Here is a 24,525-nt window from a genome sequence, read left to right as displayed (position 1 = left end):
GCTCTATTTAACTCCACCTGGTGCTCTGATCCTGGCCTCCAGTCAATGTTCTAGTATAGGACTTGCTTCCTCCTGGATCGTTCCTGTGGCCTGCTGCTCTGCATAGCTAAGTTCCGCCTTGGTTATTTTGTTTGCTGTTTTTTCCTGTCCAGCTTGCGTATTTGTTTTTTCTTGCTTGCTGGAAGCTCTGGGACGCAGAGGGTGTACCTCCGTGCCGTTAGTTCGGTACGGAGGGTCTTTTTGCCCCCTTTGCGTGGTTGTTTGTAGGGTTTTGTGTTGACCGCAAAGTTATCTTTCCTATCCTCGCTCTGTTCAGAAAGTCAGGCCTCACTTTGCTAAATCTATTTCATCTCTACGTTTGTCGTTTCATCTTAACTCACAGTCATTATATGTGGGGGGCTGCCTTTTCCATTGGGGTATTTCTCTGAGGCAAGGTAGGCTTATTTTCTATCTTCAGGCTAGCTAGTTTCTCAGGCTGTGCCGAGTTGCATAGGGAGCGTTAGGCGCAATCCACGGCTGCCTCTAGTGTGTGTTGGAGAGGATTAGGGATTGCGGTCAGCAGAGTTTCCACGTCTCAGAGCTCGTTATATGTTTTTGGGTTATTGTCAGGTCACTGTATGTGCTCTGGCTTCTATGTCCATTGTGGTATTGAATTGCCTTAACATAACAGTGGCAGCACCGACGAGCCCTGGTGCAATATGTTATGATGTATAGCCTGGGCCAATGAGATCAAGAGGTGGGGCAAATCACGCTGCAGGAGTGGTCTCAGATCAGGGACCTATGCACCCTTCTGCACAGTTTTGAAATAGTAACGAAGATGTTTAGTGCTGACGATGCCATTATCAGCATGACTATTCCGGTGATTTACATGCTGGAGCACACCTTACACAGTGTTCGGAGTCAGGTGGTGGAACAAGAGGAGGAGGAGGAGTAGGAGGAACAGGAGTAGTCGTATGCGGAAGGGATCATATCTCCAAGGTCAAGAAGGTTGGCAGCACCAAGGCGGCTGGCATTGGAGGCTGGGGGAGAGGGATTACCGAGGGCACATGGTAGCAGCCAAACTGTTGAGGAAGGTGCAGGAGGTGAGGAAGAAGTGGAGGACGAACTGGTGCTGGGCATGGAAGACTCATCAGATGAGGGAGACCTTGATCAAATTTCTGTTGTGCGAGGTTAGGGGGGAGGGCAGACGATGGAAACATGATTCTCACCTCGCCACCACCAAGACAACAAGGACTTGATCCTCCTGGGTGCGCAAGACACATGAGTGCCTTCTTGCTGCACTACCTGCAACATGACCCTCGGATTGTCAGAATCCGAAGTAATGCCGACTACTGGGTTGCCACACTCTTAGATCCCCGGTACAAAAGCAAATTTGGCAAAATAATTCCTGCCATAGAAAGGGATTCACGCATGCAGGAGTATCAGCAGAGACTGTTACAGAATCTAACATCTGCTTTTCCACAAAACACCAGTGGTGCACGTAGTCAATCTCTGAGTTCTAACTTGCCAACTGTGGGACTATCGAGTCATCACTCTAACCGTAACAGTATCATCGTATCTGGTGGTAACAGCAATTTTTTCCAATCGTTTTAAGATTTTTTTAGACCATCCTTTGCAAGGCCACAGGAGACAAGAAGTCTGACGCACAGCCAGCGCCTAGAGAGGATGGTACAAGAGTATCTCCAAGTTAACATCGATGCCATGACTGTGGAACTGGACCCTTGCTCATTTTGGGCTTCCAATCTTGGAAAATGGCCTGAGCTCGCCACTCACGCCTTGGAGATCTTGTCTCGTGCCCCGCAGCCAGCGTTCTCTCTGAACGTGTGTTCAGCGCTGCTGGTGGTGTGCTGACAGATAAGCGCACGCGGCTGTCCAGTGACAATTGTGATGCAGTGACCCCTGTTTCAGCTAGGGGGCACTGCATGTGCTCCTCAGGATATGCATGGAGGCATATCTGTAGTTGTAAAGGTTGAAATAGCCACACACGCCTCCCACATAGGGGTGTGGCTGCAAGTATATAATGTGACCATGTGGGTCACATGAGAGCACATGGGGAGGCCTTGGACCTGGGGGCCTGTGTGTTGGATGGTCCCAGATGGGGATGGACATCCTGAATAGCACACAAAGAGGACGCGTGTGCAGAGTCTGTGATGGCACTGCGTTTGGGGAAGCTACAGCCCGTCTGAGGATCTGGACTGTCAGGTGGCCTGGTGATCAAGGCATTGTCCAGGACGGTGGTCCCAGTTCGGCAGCTTCCCTGTGAGAGAGAGTACTGACAGGAGTCAGCACGTGGAGCAGGAGCTCCTAGAAGGTAACCCAGCGTATGGGGAACCGTGCAGTCACCCATGGCAACTGGACAGAGTAAGGTCCAGCATGATTAGAGACTGCAACCGTAATATTGTATGTTGATGCCTGTTGTGCTCCATGGAGACTAATGAACTGTATGGCGTGTGGTCACCCACGATAACTGGATACAGAGGTTCGGCGTGTTTAGTGACTGCGTTTAATAGCCATATACTATAATGTGAAGAATTGATGTAAAGACTGTTTGCTTGTACATATTTCTCTGGCTTATGACTCCATAATAAACCACATGGACTGTTTAAGTGAAAACCCGTGCCTAAGTGCTTGAATCCCGTGCCAAGCGAGTGTCCCCCAATACACTCAGTAAGAGCAATCTTACACAATGTAGACAGACTAACGTTCATCAAGATGAAAAAATCCTGGATCCGCAAGGACTTTTCTACCCCGGTGTCATCTTGGGGAGACTAAAAGCTTGATGATTTTTGAAAATCACCTCACCAACCGTTTTAAAAAAACTCTGGCGAAATTGATGCCACTTAATTGGTGTCTGTGGCCGAATTTTTGGAAAAAATGGAGACTCTTTGATTTAGTCTCCTTGAAGAGTTTTACATGACATTGCCATCGTCAATTCCAGGTGGGTGGAGTCGTCTGCAGAGTTGTTTACTCATACTATGGCCTGGGATTCAGAGGTCTGCTCCAAAGCTTCAGTGTCTGCTAGTCAGCAGAGTAGCCCAGCCACCCACCGCCTGTTTACCTAAGTACTATTTTTAACAGCATCTGGCCCAGGAAATCCTTTGGGGCCTAGTAGAATTTGGTTCTACTCAGCAGCGTACTCCACCCATGAAGCAAGCTACACCGCCTGTTTACCTAACTACTATTTTGTAACGGCATCTAGCCCGGGAAATCCTTTTGGGCCTAGTAGAATTTAGTGCTACTCAGCAGAGTACCCCACCCCTTGAAGCAAGCTACACCGCTTTCTTTCTTTCTCAATCTAACCCCTCGGCTCTGGGGTGTCCACTCTCCCTCCAGCTCTTTCCTTCTCACAGGTGGACTACCGCGTGTTTTCACACTGTGGCGAATCTTTTGGGCCCAGGCATAAGAAGTCGTCAAGGTAATGGATAATATTTTCCGCCTTACAAACGTCCATGACAACACATTCGAGGAAGCAACTAAACGCCTCAAATAGTGAGCAGGATATGGAGCACCCCATGGGCAAACAGCGATCTACGTAGTATGCTCCTTCACAGAAGCAGCCCAATGGGAGAACACTATTTGGAGGCACAGGTAGTAACCAGAACGCCCCCTCAATGTCTGTTTTGGCCATTAGGGTGCCCCTTACCAACTTCTTGACCCGCCTGATTGCCTTGTCAAAGGAAGAACAGTACATAGTACTGTACTTGGTTCCGCGTCGATGTTGTCGTTTACTGACCTGCCCCTTGGATATGACAAATGGTGGATTAGTCTGAATGTATTGGGTTCATTTTTTGGCACAACTCCCAACGGGGGTACCACTACGTCTCTAAGGAAAGTGTTCTGAATAGACCCGCCGCCATTCTACCTAAAGATATTTCTTTTTTTGTCAAGACGTCTGGGTGTTGGTAGAGTGAGTTTAGATTTTTACTCCAGCCTTTCTTGATTTTAGAAGGGCATGACATGCCTATGTCTGTGTCTCCTCCTCCTTTTACTCCTCCACCTCTTTTCTTTTCACATGACTATATGTAGTTGTGACTTTTCCATGTGTTTGTTGTGTCTTCTGAGCAGTTTATCAGCTATTGGACACCTTTTAAGGTGTTTTCTATGTGTTTTCCATGTGTTTGTAGTGCAGCGCCCCAGAGTCCTGGTCGTTGCAGTAATGTCGCTCTGCCATTAAGGGGAGTGATGTTACGTCTGATTGCATTAAAAGAGTTCACCTGACCAAGTATCACACTCACACACTACACTTCACACTCCGGCCACCAGGGGGAGCAAAGGGTTCTATGTATTAGGCCACTCCTCACACTCTGGTAAAACTGGGGGTTGGAGGGGGAAGTTAGAGGAGAAGCTGACTGGCTTTGTGTCAGGGTCAGGATGAAGCGGAGGTGTACTGTCAGAAGTTTAGAAAGTGGTCTGTGCTTACTCAGTGGAATGAATGTGCCCTGGCGGCAATTTTCAGAAAGGGTCTTTCTGAAGCCCTTAAGGATGTCATGGTGGGATTTCCCACGCCTGCTGGTCTGAATGAGTCTATGTCTTTGGCCATTCAGATCGATCGGCGCATGCGTGAGCGCAAAGCTGTGCACCATCTGGCGGTATTCTCTGAGCATAGGCCTGAGCCTATGCAGTGTGATAGGACTTTGACCAGAGCTGAACGGCAAGAACACAGATGTCGGAATGGGCTGTGTTTTTACTGTGGTGAATCCACTCATGCTATCTCCGATTGTCCTAAGCGCACTAAGCGGTTCGCTAGGTCCGCCACCATTGATACGGTACAGTCGAAATTTCTTTTGTCCGTTACTCTGATTTGCTCTCTGTCGTCCTATTCTGTCATGGCATTTGTGGATTCGGGCGCTGCCCTGAATTTGATGGACTTGGAGTTTGCCAGGTGCTGTGGGTTTTTCTTGGAGCCCTTGCAGTATCCTATTCCATTGAGAGGAATTGATGCTACGCCTTTGGCCAAGAATAAGCCTCAGTACTGGACTCAATTGACCATGTGCATGGCTCCTGCACATCAGGAGGATATTCGCTTTTTGGTGTTGCATAATCTGCATGATATGGTCGTTTTGGGGTTGCCATGGCTACAGGTCCATAATCCAGTGTTGGATTGGAAATCTATGTCTGTGTCCAGCTGGGGTTGTCAGGGGGTACATGGTGATGTTCCATTGCTGTCAATTTCGCCTTCCACTCCTTCTGAAGTCCCTGAGTTTTTATCAGATTACCGGGATGTATTTGAAGAGCCCAAATCCGGTGCCCTACCTCCTCATAGGGATTGCGACTGTGCTATTAATTTGATTCCTGGTAGTAAGTTTCCTAAGGGCCGTCTGTTTAATTTCTCTGTGCCAGAGCACGCCGCTATGCGGAGTTATATAAAGGAATCCTTGGAGAAGGGTCATATTCGTCCGTCGTCGTCACCATTGGGAGCAGGGTTCTTTTTTGTGGCCAAGAAGGATGGTTCTTTGAGACCTTGTATTGATTACCGCCTTCTTAATAAGATCACAGTCAAATTTCAGTATCCTTTGCCACTGCTGTCTGATTTATTTGCTCGGATTAAGGGGGCTAGTTGGTTCACCAAGATAGATCTGCGTGGTGCTTATAATCTTGTGCGAATTAAACAGGGTGATGAATGGAAAACGGCATTTAATACGCCCGAGGGCCATTTTGAGTACCTGGTTATGCCATTCGGGCTTTCTAATGCTCCATCTGTGTTTCAGTCCTTTATGCATGACATCTTCCGAGAGTACCTGGATAGATCCATGATTGTATATTTGGATGATATTTTGGTCTTTTCGGATGATTGGGAGTCTCATGTGAAGCAGGTCAGAATGGTGTTCCAAGTCCTTCGTGCGAATTCCTTGTTTGTGAAGGGGTCAAAGTGTCTCTTTGGAGTTCAGAAGGTTTCATTTTTGGGTTTCATTTTTTCCCTTTCTACTATCGAGATGGACCCTGTTAAAGTTCAGGCCATTTACGATTGGACTCAGCCGACATCTGTGAAGAGCGTGCAGAAGTTCCTGGGCTTTGCTAATTTTTATCGTCGCTTCATCGCTAATTTTTCCAGTATTGCGAAACCGTTGACTGATTTGACCAAGAAAGGTGCTGATGTGGTCAATTGGTCTTCTGCGGCTGTAGAGGCTTTTCAGTAGTTGAAGCGACGTTTTGCTTCTGCCCCTGTGTTGTGCCAGCCAGATGTTTCGCTCCCTTTTCAGGTTGATGTTGATGCTTCTGAAATTGGAGCAGGGGCTGTTTTGTCGCAAAGAAGTTCTGATGGCTCGGTGATGAAACCCTGTGCCTTCTTTTCTAGAAAATTCTCGCCTGCTGAGCGCAATTATGATGTGGGTGCGTCCTATCCACACTGGGGGACGAAGAGAGAGAACATCAGAAACAGAGACAAGAGTTGTGAGGACTATCCAGTGGTGCTCAGCAGGGAGGTTCTACAACACACAGGCGCAAGTAGGAAGGCACTGATTTCCACCTGCAAAGGGAACTCTGGATGTGCCTTCGGACCGGCCGGTCTCAGCCAGCCCTGTTAGCAGTGCTCTGGATTGCGGATCCCGAAGCCTTCAGTAAAAAGGTAAAGAGACTGCAACCCTGTGACTTCGTTATTCATCGCGCCGTGCATCACCACCCATCTTCCTTTAATTGGACGCCCCTTAGCAGGACCACAGGCCAGGTCTAGCCACCGTGACATCCCCAGAACTGAGACTGAGAGACCCGGTACCGAGTACCCCGGGGCCCTGCGTCTGGGGGCGCTCCAGTATGTGTTTGTGTTTGCCTGCCATTGGTTTCAATGGGGTCCGACGTGTACGTCGAACAGTTCGACGAACAGCTCGGAGAACATCTGCCTGTTCGACGAACCGAACCGAACCCGAACACTAGGGAGGTGGCTTATCTCTAATCGTAATAATGATTAAAAGCCTGATGTTACCATTTTACCACAGTAAATTTATCACTTCAACATGAGCCATGTATGAAGAAGTCGGAGTCGTGGGAATTGAGGAGTCGGAGGTTTGGCTTACCGACTCCACAGCCCTGATTACAGCCACGCACAGCTTAGAGATACATCATGGCACAGGTGTAATGTTTTTGATGTACTTTATCACAATCCGGTTTGAAGTTACTTGATTTTAAAAGAAATTGAAAAGTCAAAATAAAGGGAAACTTATTATTGTACAGAAATTCACACTTGGCCTCACTGCACATTTAGCCTGCAGTCACACTATCAGTATTTGGTCAGTATGTTACATCAGTATTTGTAGCCAAAGCCAGGAGTGGAACAAATAGAGGAAAAGTATAGTAGAATCATATGCACCACTTCAGGATTTATCACCCACTCCTGGTTTTGGCTACAAATACTGATGTAAAATACTGACCAAATACTGCTAGTGTGACGGCAGCCTTAATGTTGCCGATTACATAAGCAAAGTTTTGCCAGAAAGACTGGACCTGGTCTTGTAGGGACCATATGATCACATTCAGCGGCACAGAAGGGAGATTCATCCGATAAGATCGCAGGGTTCTAGGAAGCCAACAGCATCATTACCCTCCACTTTCTCTTACAGGCCCATTATAATATTTTTCCTCAAGTGATTTCCTAACTTGTCAGCACATTCTACGTACGCTGTCATTTGGCTTTGTAGTTCACAGATCTGGGCAGGTAACAGCGTCTCCTAAACCAAGGGGGTAGGTGGATCTACCAGGTTGTAAGTTCTATAGAAAAGGGCTTTCAATGCCCAAAGTCATTTGAACAGTTTTGGGTGGAGGAGAATGTTGTGGTTTAGAGGCAAAATGGTGATCATGGTAATAGGGCCGGACTACACCACCGATAAAGCAGCCACAGCCGGTGACTGAGAAGAATCTGTGACGTCTCTGCATTTAGTGGTTACTACTCACCTGGGTAGTCATATGTGGGAATCTCCTCTTTACACCACTCATCCCCCCTCACATACGTCTCTGTAGTATTAATATGGGTCAGATCTTCACCCTGAAACAAATAGTGTAAAAGTCACCGACAGATGGAGAAGTCACATCTATGATCAGCTCTAATCCTGCCATCTCCACCGTTCTCATTACACAAGTATAAAACATAATACTGGTGGATAAAACAAGACCGAGCACAAGACCTTCACCTGCGTCTACACATCATAGGGGAGATCTCCTGACACCTTCTCTCCATCTACCTGATGATCCTGAGGAGAATTGGGATCTTCTTGTTTACAGTCCTGTGGAAGAAGAGAACTGGGGCATCTTTCTGGTGTTGTCCTCTCACTGGATAGATCTGGAGGAAACACATACAGGGACTGAATTCATTCTATATATACAGATAATTATAGGCCGTGTGTATCTAGTCCTGTCTATTACCTGGAGATGTGAGCGGCTGGGGAACCTCCATCATGATGTCCTTGCACAGATCCTTGTGTCCTTCTAAATACTCCCACTCCTCCATGGAGAAATAGACAGCGACATCCTGACACCTTATAGGAACCTGCCACATACAATGATACCGTCATCCCCCGATCTCTTCGTAGCGTTACTGTATAATGTCCCAGCATTCCCAGCAGTGTCACCTCTCCAGTCAGCAGTTCAATCATCTTGTAGGCGAGTTCTAGGATCTTCTGGTCATTGATGTCCTCATGGATCAGGGAATGAGGTGGAGGCCCCGTGATTGGGCTCAGGGGTCTTCCCCATCCCTCAGACACAGGGTCCTGACAGCGATCACTAGACGTCTTCTTCACCACTGTGTAATCCTGGTAATGGAGAGACACATTAATAAATCTCACTGCAGACATTTCCAGAGTCCTCACCTCTCCAGTTCTGTCCATCTGTTATTCCCATAGATAAGAATGATGTAATGTGACGTCATCAGAATCCCTCACCTTTCCAGTAAGCCGGAAGAGGATTTCTAGGGTGAGGTGTAATATCCTCTCCGCCATCTTGACTCTGTCCATATCCATCTTGGATGGGTAAATCAGGAAAATTCTCTTCTATAGAAGATCTTCACTGAGAGGATCCGATATTGCAGAGACCTGAATGAGAAGATGAGCCGATGTAACATCATAATAATCCTGTGTAATAATACAATTACTAAAGATAATAAGGGAAATATATGAGGAGATTATTTTACAGTTTCCTCCTTTACATGTACTAATAAAACCTATATATTTAGGCCACAGACAACAAGCAGTTACTTCCTCGGAGTCGGCAGCTGAATACGTTCCTCATAGACTCATCTTCCATAACGCTAATTCTCGTCTCATTTACCGACCCTGGAATCGGCATTAGCAATACCGCAGGAGATATTCATTACACGCGACATGAGAAATAACTACTTCATGGTGAGGACGACATCTTCATCTTCTACTGTGGTTCTAGAAACAGATTAGGCCAGAGTCGGTCACTGACTCCATCACCGCCGGCCTCTATATGAAGGTTTCCCGTCTTCCCCGCACTGTGATCTTCTATCACGTTAGATCTCAGCTCTGATTCACACATTAGAAAAGATTTTTTTAGTTTCAACATGTTTTTATTTTTCAAAGAAAAACCAAGAAAGTTTCACAACAAAATCCCACGCAGGGGAATATACACAAGTGCAGTCAAATTCTAGATTAACCTTGATAGTATTAAACAATACAATTAAACACGCAGACAAGGACAGGTGGTTGAAAAAGGCAAGAGGAGGTGAAGGGGGGGAGTAAGAGATCCATTACTGCATCAGAGTACTATCAATGGTCGGGCATAAGGGGCGAGTCCAAGGAAGTCTATCGGACACTAAATTGGCCTCATAGTGATAGTGATAAGAGTTGGTCAAGATTACTGCTAGAGTTCCTTTCGATCCACGGCCTCCATATTTGATAGTAAGGCTCCCATGAGTCATCTCTTGTAGCTTGTATTCGTTCACAAAGCATGATACTGTTCATCTTGTCAATTACTGAAAAAAGAGATAGGGTAGTTGTTTTCCATTTCGTTGCAATATGTAGCTTAGTGGCGAGGAACAGCTGATTTACTAAATTATGAAGTTTGTTGGAGAAGCCCGGGTATCTAGCCCCCAGTAGGAACACCATTGCATCTAATTGAATCACCCCACCATGTAGCTCCTCCACAATAGATTTAATCTTTAACCAAAGGGCGGACACTAGGGTTGAGCGACCTTGACTTTTTTAGAGTCGAGTTGGGTTTCGCGAAACCCGACTATCTCAAAAGTCGAGTCGAGTGGAATCGGCCGATTATCGCGAAAAGTCGGGGATCGACCGAAACACGAAACCCAATACAAGTCAATGGGGGAGCATAGTCGGCAGTGAGTGGAGGCCAGGAAAACACCTACAGTGCCCATTTTAATGGCAAAAAACATACATTCTTGTTACTGAAGCTTGTCAATCTAAATTTACCTTATAATAATAGTAAGGCATTGGAAATTGGGGGTCATTTGGCTAAAGTTGTGGGGGGTAGGGCTGGTTCAAGTATTTAGTGGGCCCAGGAAATCTGGACCACATCACGGCAGTGGAGCAGGGAGAGGTATTTCAACTTTGCAAGTGCTGTGATCCTGAGCAAGCAGGGGGGCCCACTCGTTGGCATTGGCACTGGCACAGGGGCCCTCAAAGTACGGCGGTGTGTTTGCACGGCGGGGGCGCCTCCCACCGGCAGCGACACTTTTGCGTACTATGAGGGGCCCTGTGCCAGTGACGTCGCCAACGAGTATTCCTCCCCCCACCTGATGAAGGAACCTGCACCTTCATCTGCACCTTCCTCTTTGTCCCCGTGTAAGGTGGTATGGTATGCGGGAAGGGGAATCTGACTTTCAGCCGGGTCACAATCTTGCAGTGTAGCGTGCACGGGGAATGTTGCGTTATGGGTCAATGTACCAGCAGACTCATCTATCACTGGCTGGGCAATGGGCAGGATGAGGGGGAAACAGATATGGTGTTAGGACTGGCGGAACGCACCAAGAAAGATGATGTGGATGCGTTCGCAGTCCGGGGTCCACTGTGCAGGTAAAACCTGCTGCTAGTAAATGGCTGACTATATGGCGGTACCCAAAAGTATACACACGTGGGTTAAACCTCACCCAGTGTGAAGAAAGCGATCCTGTTAGCGTCACAGGACCGCGGTACCACACTTAGAGCGCGAGCAAGTAGTCAGCGAACTAAATCCCAACTGGGATAGAAGTCCGATTAGACCCTTGCTGGCACAACACCGAAACTAGGTGTATAAAAAACCTTATAACATAATATGAGCACAAAAGTGCATGCTATGCCGCACTGACGGACGCCACTAACCACCCAGACTTGGGAATGGAAAGCGCAAGGCAAGCGCACGGCGCCGTACTGGCGGACACAGCAAAAGGACGCTGTGAAGTGTGTATCGTGCAGATGGTTAGTCGGGCGCTAGAGAGCTACCATCATCCGCGAGCAGACAACAACTCTAGGGAGGGATACTTAGGAGCTTTCATCCTTCGACATCCATCCATCTACACACACACCACATAATAATATACTAGCGCATGGCCGTACGGTCATGCGCAGTTTATATAGTTGCAGCACAGGAAGTGCCCTTCCAAGACCTGCCAAGAGGACCAATGGAACGTGCTGCAGAGCCTGAGCACATGACCCTCGATCTCCAACAGGAGATCTTGCCCTGGGCATGCTCAGTGTGTGCAGACAAGGACTTAGTCCCAGAGAAGTCCGCTCGCCGCTGACCAGCACTGGCTTTAATGGCAGGGGCTGAAGAAGCAGCAGTAACTCTCTGTACAGAGTGAGACCGAGCAAGACGCTGGGACCGTCGTCCTTGCTGAGCAGACTCCACTGCGGCTGGACAAGAATGGGAGACCGCAGCGGAGATGGCTCGAGATTCCCCCTGTGCAGAAGCGGGAACTCGAGACCTAACATATGGGCCCAAAGAATAAAGTGGGCTAAATGCAGTTGAAAATTGGTAACAGGACTAACCAGGGGGCATTGCTTTGTTCAGTGGAGGACAACTGGAATGAGAGGCTGACACAGAGAGTAGGCCCAAATCAGTAAGTAGTCTAAATGCAGTTCAAAATTGGCAACAGTAGTAAACAGGCGGCACAGCTTTGTTCACTGGAGGAGAACAGCAAGGAGCGGCAGACACCGATATAAGGCCCCAACCTAACTAGTAGGCCCACTGCAGTTTTAAAATTCCGATAGGCTGAAAACCAGATAATTGTAGGTCATTTTTTGTAAAGAGGACAGCTGTATTGAGTGGCGCAGCCAGACACTACAAGTAGGCCTTACACCACAAAGTTGGCTCGCCGCAGGTTTAAAAAAGGTTACATGGGTACACGGTCTGCATTGGTGTGCTCAGTGGAGGACAATTGAAAGGAGGGACCGCAGAAAGACTTAGTAGGCGTAAAATAACAAAATAGGCTCTATGCAGCTTCGATTATGTGGCAACCTGGAGAACACCGTGGAGCGGCAGACACCGTCTCTACGACCCAGACCCAACTTGTAGGCCAAATGTAGTGTTGTTTCAACAACTACTTAAGACGAGCATGAAGATTGAAGCAATGGAGAGGCAACCTGGAGAACACCTTGGAGCGGCAGACACCGTCTCTACGACCCAGACCCAACTTGTAGGCCTAATGTAGTGTTGTTTCAACAACTACTTAAGATGAGCATGAAGATTGAAGCAATAGAGAGGCAACCTGGAGAACACCTTGGAGCGGCAAACACCGTCTCTACGACCCAGACCCAACTTGTAGGCCTAATGTAGTGTTGTTTCAACAACTACTTAAGATGAGCATGAAGATTGAAGCAATAGAGAGGCAACCTGGAGAACACCTTGGAGCGGCAAACACCGTCTCTACGACCCAGACCCAACTTGTAGGCCTAATGTAGTGTTGTTTCAACAACTACTTAACACGAGCATGAAGATTGAAGCAATGGAGAGGCAACCTGGAGAACACCTTGGAGCGGCAGACACCGTCTCTACGACCCAGACCCAACTTGTAGGCCAAATGTAGTGTTGTTTCAACAACTACTTAAGACGAGCATGAAGATTGAAGCAATGGAGAGGCAACCTGGAGAACACCTTGGAGCGGCAGACACCGTCTCTACGACCCAGACCCAACTTGTAGGCCAAATGTAGTGTTGTTTCAACAACTACTTAAGACGAGCATGAAGATTGAAGCAATGGAGAGGCAACCTGGAGAACACCTTGGAGCGGCAGACACCGTCTCTACGACCCAGACCCAACTTGTAGGCCAAATGTAGTGTTGTTTCAACAACTACTTAAGACGAGCATGAAGATTGAAGCAATGGAGAGGCAACCTGGAGAACACCTTGGAGCGGCAGACACCGTCTCTACGACCCAGACCCAACTTGTAGGCCTAATGTAGTGTTGTTTCAACAACTACTTAAGACGAGCATGAAGATTGAAGCAATGGAGAGGCAACCTGGAGAACACCTTGGAGCGGCAGACACCGTTAGTAGGCCCTACCGAAGTAGTAGCCCCAATGCAGTTTTCAAATTCCTATAGGCTGAAAACCAGACTATTGACGCTCAGCTTTTTTCAGAGGAGGACAGCTGTATTGAGTGGCGCAGACAGACACAGGTAGTAGGCCTTAAACACAAAATTTGGCTCAATGCAGTTTAAAAAAGAATACAGGGGTACACAGGCAGCATTGGTCTGTTCAGTGGAGGACAATTTCAATTATGGACCGCAGACAGACTTAGTATGCCTACAATTAAAAAAGGATGCTCTATGCAATTTAAAATAGGTTCCAGGGGTACACGGGCAGCAGTGGTCTGGTCAGTGGAGGACTAGTGGAAGGAGGGACCGCAGACAGGCTTAGTAAACCTAACATAACAAAAGTGGGCTTCAGGCACTTTAAAATAGCTTCCAGGGGTACACGGGCAGCAGTGGTCTGGGCAGTGGAGGACTAGTTAAAGGAGGGACCGCAGACAGGCTTAGTAGACCTAACATAACAAAAGTAGGCTGTAGGCACTTTAAAATAGGTTCCAGGGGTACACGGGCAGCAGTGGTCTGGTCAGTGAAGGACAATTTCTATAATGGACCGCAGACAGGCTTAGTAGGCCTAACATAACAAAAGTGGGCTGTAGGCACTTTAAAATAGGTTCCAGGGGTACACGGGCAGCAGTGGTCTGGTCAGTGGAGGACAAGTTGAAGGAGGGACCGCAGACAGGCTTAGTAGGCCTAACATAACAAAAGTGGGCTGTAGGCACTTTAAAATAGGTTCCAGGGGTACACGGGCAGCAGTGGTCTGGTCAGTGGAGGCCTAGTGGAAGGAGGGACCGCAGACAGGCTTAGTAGGCATAACATAACAAAAGTAGGCTGTAGACACTTGGAATTATCTTGCTGGGGTACACGGGCAGCATTGGTGTTGTCAGCGGAGGCCGATTGTAATGAGTGTCTGACAGTTAGTACTCACAAAAAATAAATAGATGTTAATGTGTCGCAATACAACAAAAACAAAACACAAAAGGGTGGCATACTTAGGTACAGGGGTGGGCTCCTCTGCTGAGTTTCAGACCTAGTAATTTGGTGCAAAGTATTTACTGGTGTAAATATAGGACACTGGCCCTGACTATTTTAAGTAGCATCATACATGTCAACACATTGGTATTGTCAGTGCCAGGCATTGAAGGATGTCAGTGCATAGACTAAACATCGGTGGAGCTGTGAGAGATAATTTTGCAAGTGGTAGAGCACTGTTTGAGCTAGGGGGGAACTCTCTTGTGGCCGGCGGTACAGGCCCAGGGCCCCTCATGTTACAACGGTGTGTCTGACGTTGGGTGCGCACCACCACCGCCAGAGACACTTTATTGTACTATGAGGGACCCAGTGGCAGTGCCGTCGACCAAAAGCGTGCACACCCACCTCTTCAGACAAACGGCACTCTCACGGGTGCTTGCGCCAAGTGGCGAGACCACGGCCCCGTGGGGGGGAGTTTGGCCATTTAGGGAGGTGTAAACATGTCGTATGCTGGACAAACAGCTGCTGCAAATTACGAGATTGGAAAAGTCAGTCAGAGCAGTCCACAAGCAAGACCTTTTCATAGGAAAGCTAGGTGTCAGCCGGGAAAGGTGGGGCAAAAGAATTCGAAATCCAGTTGTGGTTCATTTTAATGAAGGTTAGATCATCAACATTTTGGGTAGCCAGACGAGTCCTTTTTTCGGTTAATATTGAACCTGCAGCACTGAATACTCTTTCTGAAAGCACACTAGCTGCTGGGCAAGCAAGCTCCTGCAATGCATATTCTGCCAATTCTGGCCAGGTGTCTAATTTGGATGCCCAGTAATCAAATGGGAATGACGGTTGAGGGAGAACGTCGATAAGGGATGAAAAATAGTTAGTAACCATACTGGACAAATGTTGTCTCCTGTCACTTTGAATTGATGCTGCAGTACCTGTCCTGTCTGCGGTCATAGCAAAATCACTCCACAACCTGGTCAGAAAACCCCTCTGTCCAACGCCACTTCTGATTTGTGCACCTCTAACACCTCTGGCCTGCTGCCCCCTGCAGCTCGTGTGATAACGCTCACCGTCGCTGTGTGCTGGGAATGCCTGAATCAAACGGTCAACAAGAGTTGATTGTTTGGTTGCTAATATTTGTTCCAGGTTCTCATGTGGCATAATATTTTGCAATTTGCCTTTATAGCGAGGATCAAGGAGGCAGGCCAACCAGTAATCGTCATCGGTCATCATTTTAATAATGCGTGGGTCCCTTTTCAGGATACGTAAGGCATAATCCGCCATGTGGGCCAAAGATCCAGTTGTCAAATCTGCAGTCGTGCTGGGTTGAGGGGCAGTTTCTGGCAAATCTACGTCACTTGTCTCCCTAAAAAAACCTGAACCCGGCCTTGCAACGCCACCAGTTGCTATTGGCCCCGGAGAAGCTTCCTCATTAAAAAAATACTCATCCCCATCATCCTCCTCGTCCTCCTCCTCTTCCTGTTCACCCGCTACCTCGTCCTGTACACTGCCCTGACCAGACAATGGCTGACTGTCATCAAGGCTTTCCTCTTCCTCTGCTGCAGATGCCTGCTCCTTTATGTGCGTCAAACTTTGCATCAGCAGACGCATTAGGGGGATGCTCATGCTTATTATGGCGTTCAGAATAAAGAGAAAAAAATGCAATCGCACAGCCGCTATACGCTAGACCCTTACTGCTCCAGGGGCAGAAAAATGCACTATTAAAGCCTTTTGTCAGAAAACAAACTAAACAAAAAACCGCTAAAAAGATTATACCTTGGTGCTGCTTAAGAAAAACAGATCCAACAATAATAAGATACATAAGAAGAGACTGAAAGCGCACTCACCGGTATATGAACAATCAAAGCGGTTTATTCACATGAGATCATGCGGTGCAAGGAGGGTATGTGAATACAAAAGAGGATGACAGATCCAATGCAAATCTGTTGAAGTGCTCACCTAGCACGAAACAGCTGTCATCCTCTTTTGTATTCACATACCCTCCTTGCACTGCATGATCTCATGTGAATAAACCGCTTTGATTGTTCATATACCGGTGAGTGCACTTTCAGTCTCTTCTTATGTATCTTATTATGGCGTTGTCTGCACTAACCAGCCATGTGCATTCCTCAAAACACTGAAGGACTTGACACATGTCTTGTACCTTCGACCACTGCACACCTGACAACTCCATGTCTGCCATCCTACTGCCTGCCCGTGTATGTGTATCCTCCCACAAAAACATAACAGCACGCCTCTGTTCACACAGTCTCTGATGCATGTGCAGTGTTGAGTTTCACCTTGTTGCAACGTCGATGATTAGGCGATGCTGGTGAAGGTTCAAAGACCGCTGATAGGTCTGCATACGGCTGGAGTGTACGGGCGAACAGCGGATATGCTAGCAAAGTCCGCGCACTTTGAGGAGCAGGTCGGATAACCCCGGATAACTTTTCAGGAAGCACTGCACCACCAGGTTTAAGGTGTGAGCCAGGCAAGGAATGTCTTTCAGTTGGGAAAGGGAGATGGCAGCCATGAAATTCCTTCCGTTATCTCTCACTACCTTGCCTGCCTCAAGATCTACAGTGCTCAGCCACGACTGCATTTCTTTCTGCAAGAACTCGGACAGAACTTCCGCGGTGTGTCTGTTGTCGCCCAAACACTTCATAGCCAATACAGCCTGCTGACGCTTGCCAGTAGCTGCCCCATAATGGGACACCTGGTGTGCAACAGTGGCAGCTGCGGATGGAGTGGTTGTGTGACTGCGGTCTGTGGACGAGCTCTCGCTTCTGCAGGAGGACGAGGAGGAGGGGGTGCGAACGGCTACAGCCAACTGTTTCCTAGACCATGGGCTAGGCAGAACTGTCCCAAAATTGCTGTCCCCTGTGGACCCTGCATCCACCACATTCACCCAGTGTGCCATGATGGACACGTAACGTCCCTGGCCATGCCTACTGGTCCATGCATCTGTTGTCAGGTGCACCTTTGTACTCACAGATTGCCTGAGTGCATGGACGATGCGCTCTTTAACATGCTGGTGGAGGGCTGGGATGGCTTTTCTGGAAAAGAAGTGTCGACTGGGTAGCTCGTAGCGTGGTACAGCGTAGTCCATCAGGGCTTTGAAAGCTTCGCTTTCAACTAACCGGTAGGGCATCATCTCTAATAGTCTAGCTATGTGGGCGTTCAAACCCTGTGTACGCAGATGCGAGGCTAAGTACTTCCTTTTTCTAACGAGAGTCTCATGTAGGGTGAGCTGGACTGGAGAGCTGGAGATCGTGGAACTAGCGGGGGTGCCAGTGGACATGGCAGACTGAGAGACGGTTGGAGACGGTATTCTTGCTGGTGCCCTCCATGCAGTGTTTCCAACTAAGAAACTGGTGATTCCCTGACCCTGACTGCTTTGGCCTGGCAACGAAACCTGCACAGATACTGCAGGTGGTGCGGAAAATGGTGGCCTTACAGTGACGGAAGGGATGTAGCGTTGCTGACTAGCTTCATTGGCCGAGGGTGCTACAACCTTAAGGGACGTTTGGTAGTTAGTCCAGGCTTGCAAATGCATGGTGGTTAAATGTCTATGCATGCAACTTGTATTTAGACTTTTCAGATTCTGACCTCTGCTTAAGGTAGTTGAACATTTTTGACAGATGACTTTGCGCTGATCAATTGGATGTTGTTTAAAAAAATGCCAGACTGCACTCTTTCTAGCATCGGATACCTTTTCAGGCATTGCAGACTGAGCTTTAACCGGATGGCCACGCTGTCCTCCAACAGGTTTTGGCTTTGCCACGCTTTTTGGGCCAGATACGGGCCTGGCAGATGGAACCTGTTGCGATGTTGATGCCTGCTGCGGCCCCTCCTCCTCCGCTTCAGAACTACTGCCGCCTGCACCCTGTTCCCCCAATGGCTGCCAATCGGGGTCAACAACTGGGTCATCTATGACCTCCTCTTCTATCTCGTGTGCAACTTCGTCTGTGTCACCATGTAAGCCGGTGGTATAGCGTTTGTGACGGGGCACCATAGTCTCATCAGGGTCTGATTCTGGATCAGTACACTGCGAGGGCAATGTGGTGGTCTGAGTCAAAGGAACAGCATAGTAATCTGGCTGTGGCTGTGCATCTGTGCACTCCATGTCCGATTCAACTTGTAATGGGCATGGCCTGTTAACTGTTTCACTTTCTAACCCAGGAACGGTATGTGTAAAGAGCTCCATGGAGTAACCCGTTGTGTCGCCTGACGCATCCTTCTCTGTTGTTGTTTTTGCTGAACAGGACAATGGAGCGACTTGTCCCTCAGCGTGAACATCCACTAACGGCGCGCTGCTTTTACATTTACTAGTTTCAGAAGAGGAGGCAAAAGAGCTAGAGGCTGAGTCAGCATGGAAAGCCAAAACTTGCTCTTGCTGCTCCGGCTTTAAAAGCGGTTTTTCTACTCCCAGAAAAGGGAGCGTTCGAGGCCTTGTGTAGCCAGACGACGAACCTGGCTCCACAGCTCGAAACTTAGGTGCTATATTGTTTTTCCCACGACCACCCGATGCTCCACTACCACTACCATCATTACCGGCTGGCAATGAACGCCCACGGCCACGACCTCTTCCACCAGACTTCTTAATTGTTTTAAAAACGTAACCAAAGTAACGGTATTTGTTACTGTAAAACAACTTACAAGGTGAACTCAAACTTCTGTAGGATTTAGATATCCCTTTATAGGTGGGTGAGACTGCAAGGAAAATCAGGCACAATGTTACACACTCGGTTTTCTGTGGCACAAAAAGAGACAGATGCCACACACGCAGGACTGGCACAGAAGCACAAATGCCAATATTAATCTCCCACTATTTTTTTTTTTTCAGGGAGAATTTAAACCCCCCCAAAAAAAAACAGACACTAGGCTTTCTGTGGCCCACAATTTGAGAGAGATGCCACACACGCAGGACTGGCACAGAAGCACAAATGCCAATATTAATCTTCCGTTTTTTTTTTTTTTCAGGGAGAATTTAAAAACCAAAATTAAAAAAAACAGACACTAGGCTTTCTGTGGCCCACAATTTGAGAGAGATGCCACACACGCAGGACTGGCACAGAAGCACAAATGCCAATATTAATCTTCCGTTTTTTTTTTTCAGGGAGAATTTAAAAACCAAAATAAAAAAAACAGACACTAGGCTTTCTGTGCCCCAAAATTGGAGAGAGATGGCACACACAGGACTGGCACTCTAGCAGAAATGCCAATCTTAATCTCCCACTACTTTTTTTTGTTAGGGAGAATTTAAAAACCAAACAATAAAACAGACACTAGGCTTTCTGTGCCCCAAAATTGGAGAGAGATGGCACACACAGGACTGGCACTCTAGCAGAAATGCCAATCTTAATCTCCCACTACTTTTTTTTTGTTAGGGAGAATTGCCAAGAAATCAGGGCCAGTATTACACACTAGGCTTTCTGTGCCCCAAAATTGGAGAGAGATGGCACACACAGGACTGGCACTTTAGCAGAAATGCCAATCTTAATCTCCCACTACTTTTTTTTGTTAGGGAGAATTTAAAAACCAAAAAAAAAACCAGACACTAGGCTGTTAGGAGTCGAGTTTCTTCTGCTGCACAGGGGGAATCTCGAACCGTCTCCGCTGCGGTCTCCCATTCTCCTCCAGCCGCAGTGGAGTCTGCTCAGAAGGGACGTCGATCCCAGCGTCTCGCTCAGTCTGACTCTGTGCGAAGAGTTGCTGCAGCTTTTCCTGCTTCTGCCATTAAAGCCAGTGCTGGGCAGCGGCGAGTGGACGTTTCTGGATCTAAGTCCTTATTTGCACATACTGAGCATGCCCAGGGTAAGATCTCCCGTTGGAGATCGAGGGTCATGTGCTCAGGCTCTGCAGCACGTTCCATTGGTCCTCTTGGCAGGTCTTGGAAGGGCAAAAGTTCTGTGGCCACTTCCTGTGCTGCAACTATATAAACTGCGCATGACCGCACGGCCATGCGCTAGTATTGTCTCATAATGTTATATGTGTGTGTGTAGATGAATGTATGTCGATGGATGAAAGCTCCTAAATATCCCTCCCTAGAGTTGTTGTCTGCTCGCGGATGTTGGTAGCTATCTAGCGCCCGACTAATCATCTGCACGATACACACATTACAGCGTCCTCTTGCTGTGTCCGCCTGTACGGCGCAGTGCGCTTGCCTTGCGCTTTCCATACCCAAGCCAGTGTGGTTGGTGGCGTCCGTCAGTGCGGCATTGCTCGCACTCCGGTGCATTTATATATTTATACTTAGTTTCCTTACACACCCAGTTGCGGTGTAGTGCCAGCGAGGGTCTAATCGGACTTCAATCCCAGTTGGGGTTAAGTACGCTGACTACTCGCTCGCGCTTTAGGTGCGGTACCGCGATCCTGTGACGCAACAGGATTGCTCCCTTCACGCTGGGTGAGGTTGAACCCACGTGTATATACTTTAGTGTACCGCCATATAGTCTGTATTTACTAGCAGCAGGTTTTCACCTGCACGGTGGACCCCGGACTGCGAAGGCATCTATATCACCTTTCTTGGTGCGTTCCGCCAGTCCTAACATAGGCTTTCTGTGCCCCAAAATTGGAGAGATGGCACACACAGGACTGGCACTCTAGCAGAAATGCCAATCTTAATCTCCCACTACTTTTTTTGTTAGGGAGAATTTAAAAACCAAAAAAAAAAAACAGACACTAGGCTTTCTGTGCCCCAAAATTGGAGAGAGATGGCACACACAGGACTGGCACTCTAGCAGAAATGCCAATCTTAATCTCCCACTACTTTATTTTTGTTAGGGAGAATTGACAAGAAATCAGGGCCAGTATTACACACTAGGCTTTCTGTGCCCCAAAATTGGAGAGAGATGACACACACAGGACTGGCACTCTAGCAGAAATGCCAATCTTAATCTCCCACTACTTTTTTTTGTTAGGGAGAATTTAAAAACCAAAAAAAAAAAAACAGACACTAGGCTTTCTGTGCCCCAAAATTGGAGAGAGATGGCACACACAGGACTGGCACTCTAGCAGAAATGCCAATCTTAATCTCCCACTACTTTTTTTGTTAGGGAGAATTTAAAAACCAAAAAAAAAAACAGACACTAGGCTTTCTGTGCCCCAAAATTGGAGAGAGATGGCACACACAGGACTGGCACTCTAGCAGAAATGCCAATCTTAATCTCCCACTACTTTTTTTTTGTTAGGGAGAATTGCCAAGAAATCAGGGCTAGTATTACACACTAGGCTTTCTGTGCCCCAAAATTGGAGAGAGATGGCACACACAGGACTGGCACTCTTGCAGAAATGCCAATCTTAATCTCCCACTATTTTTTTTGTTAGGGAGAATTGCCAAGAAATCAGGGCCAGTATTACACACTAGGCTTTCGGTGCCCCAAAATTGGAGAGAGATGGCACACACAGGACTGGCACTCTAGCAGAAATGCCAATCTTAATCTCCCACTATTTTTTTTTTTGTTAGGGAGAATTGCCAAGAAATCAGGGCCAGTATTACACACTAGGCTTTCTGTGCCCCAAAATTGGAGAGAGATGGCACACACAGGACTGGCACTCTAGCAGAAATGCCAATCTTAATCTCCCACTATTTTTTTTTGTTAGGGAGAATTGCCAAGAAATCAGGGCCAGTATTACACACTAGGCTTTCTGTGCCCCAAAATTGGAGAGAGATGGCACACACAGGACTGGCACTCTAGCAGAAATGCCAATCTTAATCTCCCACTACTTTTTTTTTGTTAGGGAGAATTGCCAAGAAATCAGGGCCAGTATTACACACTAGGCTTTCTGTGCCCCAAAATTGGAGAGAGATGGCACACACAGGACTGGCACTCAAGCACAAATGCCAAGATTAATCTCCCACTATTTATTTTTTTCAGGGAGAATTAAAAAAAACAAAAAAAAACTGTCCTATAATTACTATCTCCCTGCAGTAATCTCAGCAATGTATGGCAGGCAGCAATAACAAGGAGTGGACTGCTGCACATGTTAAATCAAAAGTGTGGACAAACAAACAAGATAGCTGTGCAGAAAGGAAGGAACAACAGGATTTGTGCTTTGAAAAAAGCAGTTGGTTTGCACAGCGGCGTATACACAGCAATGCAGCTATCAGGGAGCCTTCTAGGGCAGCCCAATGAGCTACAGCGCTGAGGAAAAAAAATGTAGCATCCACTGTCCCTGCAAACAAAAGGTGGTGTTGGACAGTGGAAATCGCTACAGCACAAGCAGTTTGGGGGTTAATGGACCCTGCCTAACATTATCCCTGCTTCTGACGAAGCGGCAGCAACCTCTCCCTATGCTCAGATCAGCAGCAGTAAGATGGCGGTCGGCGGGAACGCCCCTTTATAGCCCCTGTGACGCCGCAGACAGCAAGCCAATCACTGCAATGCCCTTCTCTAAGATTGTGGGGACCAGGACCTATGTCATCACGCTGCCCACACTCTGGGTCCACCTTCATTGGCTGAGAAATGGCGCTTTTCACGTAATTGAAACGCGACTTTGGCACGAAAGTCGCGTACCGCATGGCCGACCCCACACAGGGATCGGGTCGGGTTTCATGAAACCCGACTGTGGTAAAAGTCAGCGACTTTTGAAAATGAACGATCCGTTTCGCTCAACCCTAGCGGACACAATCGGGCAATCCCACCACGTGTGCCTCAAGTCGCCCAGGGCTCCACACCCCCTGAAACACCGATCCGATAAATTTGGGTAGATGGCATGTAATTTGCTCGGAACCAAATATGTCCTATGTAGGAGCTTGATGGATGTCTCAACTAAAGAGGTTTGGAGACTACCCTTAGAGAGAGAGCAGCAACATTTTTGCCACTCCATTGGGGACATTATCATATTAAAGTCTCTTTCCCATTGAATCATATATTTGAGTTTTACATCCTCTGATATTGCATTCAGGGTTGAGTATATTAATGAGATAGCTTCCCTGCCCAGCGGGTCATTCAAACATATTTGCTCAAAACCTGATGGTCGGTGGGTGACACCATGTCCTAAAATTTGTTCAGCAAAGTGAAAGATTTGGATGATACGCAATATTTCAGAGTTTGGTGGGGAGTACTTTTGGATGAACTCTTGTTTGTTGAGTAGAGTGTTAAATGGCGAGGTAAGATGTTTAAGGGTAATTAAACCCCCAGATACCCACCAATGGAAAGAGCGAGGTTCCAACCCTGGTGGAAAAGCTGGATTATGAAAAATATGCATCATTAAGGAAGTTTTGGATTGTAGGGAATGTTTAAATCTTTCCTTCCTCCATAACATCATGGAATGCGCTGTGAATGGAGCTGATGTATGGATCCCTTTCGGAAGTCTCTGCAACGACCACATGAGGCCTGGTAGAGTGAATGGAGTCAGGAAGTGAGATTCGAGATTCACCCATCTAGGTGTGCTATGTTTGTCTGCGTTGGCACTTATTAGCTGGGCTAGTTGGGCCGCTCTATAGTATAAAGTGAAGTTGCGCAGAGACATACCTCCTCGTCTTCTATTAATAAACATGGTTTTAAGTCTTATCCTAGGTCTTTTCCCCTGCCATATAAATTTAGAGATCGTGTTATGGATATCTAGTAACGTTTTGGAAGGTAGAGGAATGGGCAAAGAGCGGAAAATATACAGAAATCGTGGTAAGGAAACTATCTTAATGGCGTGTAGTCTACCTAACCAGGATAGGGACATAGCTGACCATCTGGTAATGTCCGACCTGTGTTAAATATTAATTATTCTTATTTTTATGCTGTACTGAGCACATTGCTTCTTGCGGACACTACCAAAAGCTATTTCTGTGTATGTAGCTCAGAGCATAAGTTATCACCATATACTGGGAACACGTGATCTGTGTTGGACATATAAATAACGTCTCTAAGGAGGGTGGGGGGCTTTTTGTCACGTGGGGGTTGCCACCTCCTGCCTGCACATCATTCTCCATGGATATTAGACAAGTCACAAGGAACAACAGCTGTTAGCCATGCCATGATTCTACTCCATGCCATGATGCCTGCAACGTTCAGACAGTCGGTTTTACCATTCAGGACCTTGGGAAAGATGAGTAACAAGACAAGCGCTGATATTTACCCATGGACA

At 47.3% G+C, this 24,525-nt stretch overlaps 1 protein-coding gene across 1 annotated transcript in view; it reads right to left on the bottom strand.

The window, feature by feature from the left end:
• LOC138671368 (oocyte zinc finger protein XlCOF22-like) overlaps positions 1-24,525 on the bottom strand; it is a 98,241-nt gene that overhangs the window by 42,844 nt on the left and 30,872 nt on the right. The window contains exons 2-6 of the mRNA XM_069759474.1: positions 8,868-9,017; positions 8,559-8,738; positions 8,353-8,476; positions 8,172-8,269; positions 7,885-7,975 (exon numbers count right to left, since the gene is read on the bottom strand). Of these exons, the coding sequence (XP_069615575.1) occupies positions 7,885-7,975; positions 8,172-8,269; positions 8,353-8,476; positions 8,559-8,738; positions 8,868-8,945 (571 nt within the window). The 5' untranslated portion in view covers positions 8,946-9,017. The remainder of the gene's footprint in view (positions 1-7,884; positions 7,976-8,171; positions 8,270-8,352; positions 8,477-8,558; positions 8,739-8,867; positions 9,018-24,525) is intronic.

The sequence above is a fragment of the Ranitomeya imitator genome, chromosome 3 (assembly GCF_032444005.1).
Source record: "Ranitomeya imitator isolate aRanImi1 chromosome 3, aRanImi1.pri, whole genome shotgun sequence".
NCBI classification, from domain to species: Eukaryota; Metazoa; Chordata; class Amphibia; order Anura; family Dendrobatidae; genus Ranitomeya; species Ranitomeya imitator.
The sequence above is the reverse complement of the archived record's forward strand: the minus strand, read 5'-3'. Positions and strand labels throughout refer to the sequence as shown.